The following is a 10,610-nucleotide window of genomic DNA, read 5'->3' on the forward strand; positions in this document are numbered from 1 at the left end:
TGATCCTTGCCTCAACAATGGAACTTGTGAACCTATAACTGCAATAAAGTTTCAGTGTAACTGTTCTGAAGGTTTCGAGGGTGAAACATGTGAAACGGGTTTGTAATTATTATTATCTTTGGAAATCAAATAATTTTGTTGAAATGCAACCATGAACTGTTTTTTTCTAATGAGTATTTTTCTAATACAATGCCTCTTTAATAACGTTTACAATAATCTAAAAGTATAAGAGATTTACCTTAAGTCTTTAATGAGAGCTTTGCCCTTTATTTTTCATTAGCAATAAATCCTTGTGACAGTGATCCTTGCCTCAACAATGGAACTTGTGAACCTATAACTGCAATGAAGTTTCAGTGTAACTGTTCTGAAGGTTTCAAGGGTGAAACATGTGAAACGGGTTTGTAATTATTATTATCTTTGGAAATCACATAATTTTGTTGAAATGCAACCATGAACTGTTTTTTCTAATGAGTAGTTTTCTAATACAATGCCTCTTTAATAACGTTTACAATGGTCTAAAACTATAAGAGATTTACCTTAAGTCTTAAATGTGAGCTTTGCCCTTTATTTTTCATTAGCAATAAATCCTTGTGACAGTGATCCTTGTCTGAACAATGGAACTTGTGAACCTATAACTGCAATAGAGTTTCAGTGTAACTGTTCTGAAGGTTTCGAGGGTGAAACATGTGAAACGGGTTTGTAATTATTATTATCTTTGGAAATCAAATAATTTTGTTGAAATGCAACCATGAACTGTTTTTTCTAATGAGTATTTTTCTAATACAATGCCTCTTTAATAACGTTTACAATGATCTAAAACTATAAGAGATTTACCTTAAGTCTTAAATATGAGCTTTGCCCTTTATTTTTCATTAGCAATAAATCCTTGTGACAGTGATCCTTGTCTCAACAATGGAACTTGTGAAGCTATAACTGCAATAGAATTTCGGTGTACATGTTCTGCAGGTTTGTAATCATTATTATCATTTGAAATCAAATAATTTTCTTAAAATTCTACCATAAACTGTGTCTTCTAATGAGCTCGCAAAGAATTTGTGAACGATTGCTTTTTAATAACGTTTACAATTTTCTAAAATTATAAGAGATTTAACTTGGTCTTAATGTGAGTTTTGTGCTTTATCTTGAATTAGCAATGAATCCTTGTGACAGTCATCCTTGTCATAATGGTGGAACTTGTGGTCCTATAACTGGAGGGACGTTTAGCTGTGACTGTCTTGGAGGTTTCAAGGGTAAAACATGTGATATAGGTTTGTAGTAATTATTTTCATTGGAAATCACTAATAATTTTCTAATGAGTTTGCAAAGAATTCGAGAACGATGGCTTTTTAATATCGTTTTTAAAACTTTAAGAGATTTACGAGATTTACGTTAATTTGGTCTTAATGTGATTTTTTGCTTTATCTTCCATTAGCAATAAATCCTTGTGACAGTCATCCTTGTCATAATGGTGGTACTTGTTGTCCTACAACTGGAGGGAAGTTTAGCTGTGATTGTCCTAGAGGTTTCAAGGGTAAAACATGTGGTATGGGTTTGTAATAATTATTTTAATTGGAAATGACGAATAATTTTCTAGGGACTGTGTTTTCTAACGAGTTTTCAAAGTACTCGAGAACGATGGCTTTTTAATAACGTTTACAATTTTCTTAAATTATAAGAGACATGCTTTAGTCTTAATGTGACAGTGATCCTTGTCTCAATGGTGGAACTTGTTGTCCTACCACGGGAATGAAGTTTCAGTGTGACTGTGAAAAAGGTTTTGTCTTGATATCATTATCGATATCTGAGTTGAAATAAATATCCCGGTACCCAGCTATCAGGAGATATCTTTAAGGGTGTGATTAAGCCATATATTATGGCATATTTATTTCAATATTAGGTACTAAAACTATTACAATTGCTATAATAATTGTAAAGAATAATTTGTCAATTTTGTTTTCAGAACATCACCATAGTCACCATCCACATTACCATATCAGAAAAATGTTTAGGAATATACTGAGGACATTGAGAGGCCGTCGTTTTGGTCGTATTGGACGTAGACAACGAAGGTCCAAAAGAGTTATCAGGAGAATCGTAAGAAGATATGGTATCCGTCGTCGTCAACGCAGGTTCAGAATACGAGTCAGGCGATTTTTTAGAAGATTTGGTTAATGATATCCTATTATTCTCCGCAAAATATTCAAGAGATTGTCAAATTATATTTTTTCCTTGTCCTATCTTATTTGATCAAATTTAAAGTGCAGGACAGGGCCTGTTTCACAAACTTTTAATTAAAAATAACAGATGATAAGAAATACAATAATGATTGAAAACCTCTTGTATTTACGATAGAAATGGATGCCAAATGATTAAATTTCATTTTCCTTCGCTTTTCTCCTCTTTTTAAGCTATTATCTGTTAAATTCTCAATGTAAAAGTTTCTGACCACTCTGCTCTATGACCACTACAATGTGTGATAAACTATACGGAGGGGCAGATGATTTACAAAAACAAACCTTTCATAACAACACTGTTTAAACAATTTAGATACAGTATAAAACTGTCTAGGATAACAAAATATTTTCACTATTACAATAGTGTTCAATACATCCATTGTTGACCGGTATAGAAATATTATAACAGACCTTTAGTAGGGACGCAGGCTCAAAAAGGGCAGTTTCTGAAGATCGTACATCGTGAAACTCTGAGTAACAGTATGTTTCAAGTTCTATTGTAATACTTCTATATCATAAAATATGTGATTGTCATTTATTATTATTATTATTTACATTTAATTCTTGTGGTGCACTTTATGGTTCTATTGTCTCTGTTGGTGTCGGTAATTAAATATATGCAATTCATTTGAATAGTTTTATTTCTTGCACAGTAAAAACTGTGAAAAATCCCATTTTCAGAGCGACAGCGGTGTTTTGGGATCTGCGAATTCTATTCTGGAAACTCCTTAAAAAAGCGTGCCAAACTCAAAACAGAGAGTACAAGAGAACAATAACCCACCATTAGCCTTCCAAGAGTAACATCCGTCCTTTGTATAAATGATATGGTATGTGTAGATGTTTGTGGTGGCGCTAACCTCCCGAGAATGGGACTGAAAAATATAGGGCATACTCACTTAATACGGCAAGAGGCGTTAAAAGCCTCTTATTGAACTTCTGTGAGCGAAATATGGAATTGATTTTGTACAGTCAGAAAATATTTCCAGGCAAAATTTTTCTAAGCGGGAGGGGGCAAGCAAATACCCCCACTGGCGCCGCTCTGACAGATGCTTTATGATATATATCAAAACGCTTATTTTTATTATTCCCAATCCAATAGTCTCGCTCCAACAACCACCAAATGAAAAATGACAAAAAAAAAAACAGTTAACAATTGTTTTAGAAAAATAATTTTCTTACATATATGTATCATAATAACTTTACAATGTAACAGGGTCCTGCGCTGGTTTCGTCAGCGTCAAGTATAAACTGGGTATGTTTATAATAAATACAACCTGTTGATGTAAGAAGTAAAACTCAATTCATTTTATTTCAATGAACACGTCATATGAACCAAATGAAATTGAATGTATTAAAGTGAACCAGCACCAAAAACGAACTTATAACACCTGAATACGTTAAAATATTTACTATAAAAGTGAGTTTAATGAACACTAAAACAGTTGCATTACTATGCATAAAAATAAACAGAATATCATAGAAAAACACCCCAAAGGGATAGCAACAAACACTGATTAAAACAATATCACATAAATAACCCGAAAAGGGCATAAAGAAAGCACAACAGCGCAACAATCTTACCACGTATGAAGAAGAATTCGAACCAGTTGATTATCTGCATTGGTCTCCAGAAACGGCAAACAATATTTATTTGTTTTGGATACACCAGCTTCAAGCATCGAGTAATTCTCACACCCCTTCAGCATTCGACTTTCGACACCGAAAGTAGCCAACTTAAATTATATCCGAACACCATTGAACGATTTCAACGAAATCCTAGCTGCACATATTTTTTTCGAAACCACCACACACGTGGTGCTAGAACAATGTTTATTCCTAAATCAAATTGGAAACCCCCTCAGGCGCCATCATCCTGAAATGTTGAAGGCATTTGCAAGTATGAATAGCCAAACAGAGAACCTTTCCATAACACACGAAAAGCCGAGTGGAACGTGACGAATTAAACTTACTTAAGAAAGAGGACATATTGTCATTAAAAAGAGTGACAAAGTGGAACGTGACGAATTAAACTTACTTAAGAAAGACGATAGCATATTAAAAAGAGTGACAAAGGTTCATGTTATGTCATTCTGAATAGGGAGGATTACGTTTCAGAAGCAGAGAATCAACTGAATAATCCTAAACATTATGCCATTTTACCGAAACCAATTTTTAAAGAAACTGCCAATATGATTTAACAGTATTCTTGCTGATTTAGTCAAAACTACTTACCTCAAACAGAAACAATATGACTACTGTCGCCAAACCTGATTGTCGTGAAAGACATTTGTACACTTTGCCTAAGATCCATAAGAATCCAACTAAAGGTCGTCCGATTATATCTGACTGGGTAGTGAGTCGTATGCAGCGTCAGAATACATTGATCATTTTTTACTACCTCTTGCTTATCGACATCGCGCCTACCTTAAAGACACAACCGATTTTGTCAATAAAATAAAAAATCTTCGAATTCTTCTAATGCTATATTAATTTCTATCGACGTTTCTTCTATGTATACCAATATCGATAACACTGCGGTTTTAACGACAGTTCATAAAGCTTTTAAAGAAACCCAGATCCAAACAGACCCGACGATGCAATTCTAATGGTAAAACATATTTACAAACTTCAGGGACAACTATGGGCAAACGATTCGCTTCTTCGTACGCAAACCTTTTCATGACAGAGTGGAAACGTGAGGTATTGCCCCTCTGTGCATTTGTCCCACTTTTTTACGGACGCTTTAGGATGACATTGTTATGGTCTGGACTTATTCTATCGAACAGTTTTGGGAATTCTTTGAAATTTCAACAACCACCTTTCCACAAACTAACCACAAACGTGAGTGACAAAAGCATAGACTTTCTCGATACCACTGTCTTTAAGGGAGATTCCATAGCAGAAACAAATAAACTGAATACTAAAAGTAGTATAAGAGCTTATAGATAGGGGGCACTTTTTATATTTTTAAATTTTTTTTATAAAATATAAAAACCGCCCCCTATCTATAAGCTCTTATGCTGCTCTTTCACCTGCGGCGCCCACAAGCCCACCAAACAAACAACCCCACCAGGCACGCAGTTGATAAACCCGGAGCCTATAGGGGTACAAGTTTACCAACCCCTAAGCGCCCCAGGACAATAATATCTTCAAATTAACACATTTAAAAACAGAATGAGTTTAATTTTAAAACACGAACAACACAAATTCGAAGGAGATGGTTTCTTCTTAGCTCTATCATCTCTCATCCCAAAAGTAGCAAACTTTGTCTCAAACAACAAATTCCTCATTTCCTCAGAAGCGCAAGCTGTTGGATCTGTAGCAAAAGCAGGAGTAAATATAAACGAAACAGTGAAAAGATCTAACTAGTTAAAAGAATTACAACATAAGAGAAATGCGAAATAAAAGATTAGAAAACAAAAAAGGCAATGGTTTTAAAATTATTGGATAAAAATGTCAATGATAATTGCTCAAACTACTAATACTTATTTCGGTTCTGACATTCGAAAATCATTAGGCTCTCTTCCCGGATTTCCATGGACAAAATACCCCGGAGAAAAGCATCTTCCCGGTCATAATTATACTGGTCCAGTTACAAGGTTAGATCTGCGATTAGACGAAAACGATAAACCCAAACCAGGTGAAGAACCCGTTAATAGAGTTGACGCCGCTGCACTTAAACACGACATACTATACAGAAATAAAGACATAACATCCAGACACGAAGCAGACAAACAAATGATAATCGAACTTGAAAATATTCCAAATCCAACTTTCAAAGAGAGAATTCAAAGAGCATTAATTATTAAACTCTTGAAAGCAAAGATGAAAATGGGTATGGGAATAGCAGATGAAATTCACAAAGAATTTAGAAAAAACAAACAAAAGTCAAAGTGTTCTTTAAAGATGAAATATGGTCAGCAGATTTAATTGATATGCCTGTTGAAAGAGGATATAAATATTGTTTAACCGTTATAGATTTGTTCACAAGATATACTTGGGTTATTCCTCTCAGAAACAAAACAGGTTTATCAGTCGAACACGCATTTGAAACAATAATGAAACAATCTGACAGACGACCTTAAAAGTTATGGGTAGATAAAGGAAGTGAATTATATAATAAAAATATGAAATCACTTGGGTTTGAAATTTAATAATGAAGATAAAGCAGTAGTTATTGAGAGATATAATAGAACTCTTAAAAACAAATTATTCAAAAAGTTCACGGAATTGAAATCTCAAAAATGGCTTACAATATTACCAGAGGTTGTAGATGAATACAATAACAAAATTCATTCATCTATAGGTGTCACACCAACACAAGCCACAAAAAATCCAAATATTATAAATATTAACGCACAACATAACTACGAAAATGAAATAAATAACTTAAATATATAACCCAAATTAAAGTCGGGGATCGCGTTCGTATTTTCAAATATAAAAGCAAATACGTAAGATTTTGGACAAACGAAATATTCATCGTTGATAAAGTAAATAGCACATCACCTCCAACATATGAATTAATCGATCAAGACAAAGAACAAATCATAGGTAGGTTTTATCAAAACGAACTTTAATAAACTGACTTTTAAAAATGAATATCTGTCTCGATAAATACGGAACCGATACAACTACAAACTTTCAACTTATGAAATGGGCAAATGAGTTAAATTATATCACCGTTTTATTATTGTATGCGAGATGAAATAAATAATCTCAAGGATAAGAAAGGTAAATTTTATGCGATAACAAATATACATACTTCAGATCAAAAAGGTTCATCACTCTGCTTTATACAAAGACTATTTAAATAACTTTTATTTCTTCGATTCTTTTGGATTAGAACAAACTGAAGAGATAATTAACTAAAAAACAATCAAATGTTCATCATTTCAAATTCAATTACCAGGACAAAAGTTTTGTGGTCAACTTTCACTTTGGGTTTTATATCAATTAAGTTAATTTGAAGAAATTCTAATAAATTTAACTTAATAAAAATGGGGAATTAATTTGGATTAGGTTCTTTACCTTTAGATATTAAAAAACCTAACACAACAACATGGATAAATGAAGCAAATTTGTGGAACAAATTCGAGACACCCTTTAAGGTGATTTAGATATGAATAATTTTACCATAACTAATTTAAAGTTACCAAAAAATGATTATGATGCTGTTAACAAGAAATATTAAAGGGATCAATTAAATTTAATTGAAGTAAATAAAGAACATTTAAAAGAAAGAATAGGCGATGTGAAAAGATACTTCAAACGACAAAATAATAATAAAGATTTTATTGATGATACTAAATTACAACAAGAAGTAACAAGTTTAAAAAGTTTTATTGAAGAACAATTACTTAATGTAGTAGATAAAACTCAATTACAACCTTTAAGTTCATTAATATCTAATTCAGATGATAAGATTACAAAACAAAAAGTAGATATTAAACAACTTATAGCCAATATTAATCCAGGTATAAGTGAAGATAAATTAACAACATTAGAAACTAAACTTATTGATAATACAAAAACAAATAGTTGGTATTAAACAACAATTACTTAATGTAGTAGATAAAACTCAATTAGAAAATTTAAAATCATTAATATCTAAATTAGATGATAAGATAACAAAACAAAAAATAGACCTTAAACAACTAAAAGATAATATTAAACAAGGTATAAATGAAGAAATTAACTGAATTAGAAACCAAACTCAATGATAACAGTGGAATAGATGCTATTAAACAACAACTTCTAAATGTAGTAGATAAAACTCAATTTCAAAATTTAAAATCATTAATATCTAATTTAGATGATAAGATAACAAAACAAAAAATAGATCTTAAACAATTAATAGATAATTAACAGGAAACAACTGCTCTAGAAACTAAATTTAAAACTGAATTACAAAAAGAACTAACAAATTTTGATCAACGGATACAAAATATTTATGATAGTGAGATTCAACAACAGATAACTACTATTGATAACGAAGTTTTAAAACAGGAAAAAATATAGGCGCATTAGAAAAACATCTCAAGGAAAATAAAAAATCATATTATTTCAATCTTCCAGTTTTCCGTGTGAGAAATACTGAATGTATTCCTACCGGTGAAACAATATATCAGTTGGAAGGATATGGATTTATATTAAAAATAAAAGTATTTTCATATATAAGTGGAAACATTAAAAACATATTTGATGATTCAGGAAACTTTAATTTCCGAGGTAAATCTCTAATTCTTTTTCCTGTAAAAGATAAAATCGATTCAATCTTCTTCTCTCATCCATCTAACTATTTTAACGCTCGTAAGATTTTCGAATTTATCAATGGTGGCGAATATGTTGAAAATAAAGATTTGGAAGTTAATGATGAAAACAACAAGCCTAATCATATGTATGAAATTAAAACAAATGAAAAATATACAGACACCTTTAGATTGTCAATAATACCAGACAATGACAACGATATTCTTTCAATAGGTGAAAAAATCACACACAATAAAGAGTTATACGTTTTTGAGAACATTAGACTTTGAATATGTAAAACTATGTTTTGTTAATACCAGTTTTTCACTCAATGTACGAAAATATTATCCTGATTTATTTACCTCAATTGATATTCACAAAAGTCAACAAGATAAAGAATATATAATATTTTCATCAGTAAGTGAATGTCATGAAGGAGATAGTAATAAAGAAGTTGGTGGTATATATACTTGTAGATGTAGTATAGAGATCAATATTGAAAAAAAAAATTATATTTCGGGGAAGGGAGGGTTTGATTCTCCCAAATGTACAGGCCTAGGGTGGAGCAGACACTTTATTTAGAAATTAGGATTAAGGGTCTTGATATTGGGTTGTTCTGTTCTTATTCTGATGTGAAATTAGAAAAAATAACTCGTACTGATTGTTTTTAGTTTACTATGAACAATATTATCATTTAAGTTCTTATTTTTTGAATATGCAACTATCATTTTCTGCTTATAGAGATGGGGGAATTTCTCTTGAAGGCTCTTATAGTGGGCATGAACTATCTTGCTTGCTCGATTGCTGGTTGTATTAAACGGGACAACAAAGGGTGCTATGCCTACATTATGATGAATATTTAGTCCTATAGGTCTTGCTGTATTCAATGTCTCAATCCAATGGGCCTCCCTAGATTGATGGAATAGTTTCATCTTCGGGCAAGTCAATTTCTATACGCTCAATTGGGATTAGGGTGAGATCGTCTATTGAATGGTCGTCGAGGTTGAAATGATTAGAAACAGGCTTGTCTTTCTTTAATTTGATGTCTGACCTATGAGCATTAAAGCGAGTTCGTAAATTATTCTTAGTTTCTCCTACATATTGTTTGGGGCATTTCTTGCATGAAATTAAATATATTACATTCGAATGTTCACATGTTAGATGTTCCTTTTATTCGTAGAGTTGCTTACAAAATAATGAGTTTCTAATATAAAGGGACATGTTTTACATCTACTGGACAAACATGGAGCACTTCTTAAACCTGGAGGTACTTCGGCATAAAGTCTGTTTTTAGCTGCTATCTGTGCTAAGGTGGAATTTTTTATGTTTCATAAAAATCGTTTAGAGTACCCACGCTCTTTCAGTTTTGAGAAAACAATCGTACAGACTTGGTTGAAATCAGAAGATCTTGTACAAATTCGATGAAATCGTAAAACTTGTGACTTAATTATACCAGAAAAGGTATGTTTTGGGTGAAAGGAGCTCTTGTGCAAGAGTTGATGAGTATCAGTTTCTTTGAAATACGCTTTAATATCCAGTTCATTTGTTTCTGCTATGGAATCTCCCTTAAAGACTGTGGTATCGAGAAAGTCTATGCTTTTGTCACTCACGTTTGCGGTTAGTTTGATAGAAGGATGGTGGTTGTTGAGAATTTCAAAGAATTCCCAAAACTGTTCGATAGAATAAGTCCAAACCATAAAAATGTCATCCAAAAAGCGTCCGTAAAAAAGTGGGTCAAATGGACAGAGGGGCAACACCTCACGTTCCCACTCTGCCATGAAAAGGTTTGCGTACGAAGGGGCGAATCGTTTGCCCATTGCTGTCCCTGAAGTTAGTAAATATGTTTTACCATTAAATGTGAAATCGTTTCGACTAAGACAAATCTCTAAAAGCTGTAGAATTGCATCGTCGGGTCTGTTTGGATCTGGGTTTCTATTAAAAGCTTTACGAACTGCCGTTAAACCAGTAGTGTTATCGATATTGGTATACATAGAAGAAACGTCGATAGAAATTAAAATGGCATTAGAGGGAACTCGAAGATTTTTTTATTTTATTGACAAAATCGGTTGTGTCTTTAAGGTAGGCGCGATGTTGGCATGCTAGAGGTAGTAAGAAATGATCAAT

At 32.4% G+C, this 10,610-nt stretch overlaps 2 protein-coding genes across 2 annotated transcripts in view; both read left to right on the forward strand.

The window, feature by feature from the left end:
• LOTGIDRAFT_96816 (hypothetical protein) overlaps positions 1-1,494 on the forward strand; it is a gene marked incomplete at both ends in the record, with an annotated part of 6,832 nt that extends 5,338 nt beyond the window's left edge. Inside the window, 3 exons of the mRNA XM_009065140.1 lie at positions 579-695; positions 1,152-1,268; positions 1,433-1,494. Of these exons, the coding sequence (XP_009063388.1) occupies positions 579-695; positions 1,152-1,268; positions 1,433-1,494 (296 nt within the window). The remainder of the gene's footprint in view (positions 1-578; positions 696-1,151; positions 1,269-1,432) is intronic.
• Positions 1,495-5,687: 4,193 nt separating this feature from the next.
• LOTGIDRAFT_167640 (hypothetical protein) lies at positions 5,688-8,776 on the forward strand (the record flags this gene model as incomplete). Its single annotated transcript, XM_009065141.1, has 3 exons — positions 5,688-6,069; positions 7,454-7,711; positions 8,313-8,776. 3 exons carry the CDS (start codon positions 5,688-5,690, stop codon positions 8,774-8,776), a joined length of 1,104 nt encoding a protein of 367 aa, XP_009063389.1.
• Positions 8,777-10,610: the final 1,834 nt, after the last annotated feature.

Source organism: Lottia gigantea (genome assembly GCF_000327385.1).
Source record: "Lottia gigantea unplaced genomic scaffold LOTGIsca_68, whole genome shotgun sequence".
Lineage (NCBI taxonomy): Eukaryota > Metazoa > Mollusca > Gastropoda > Lottiidae > Lottia > Lottia gigantea.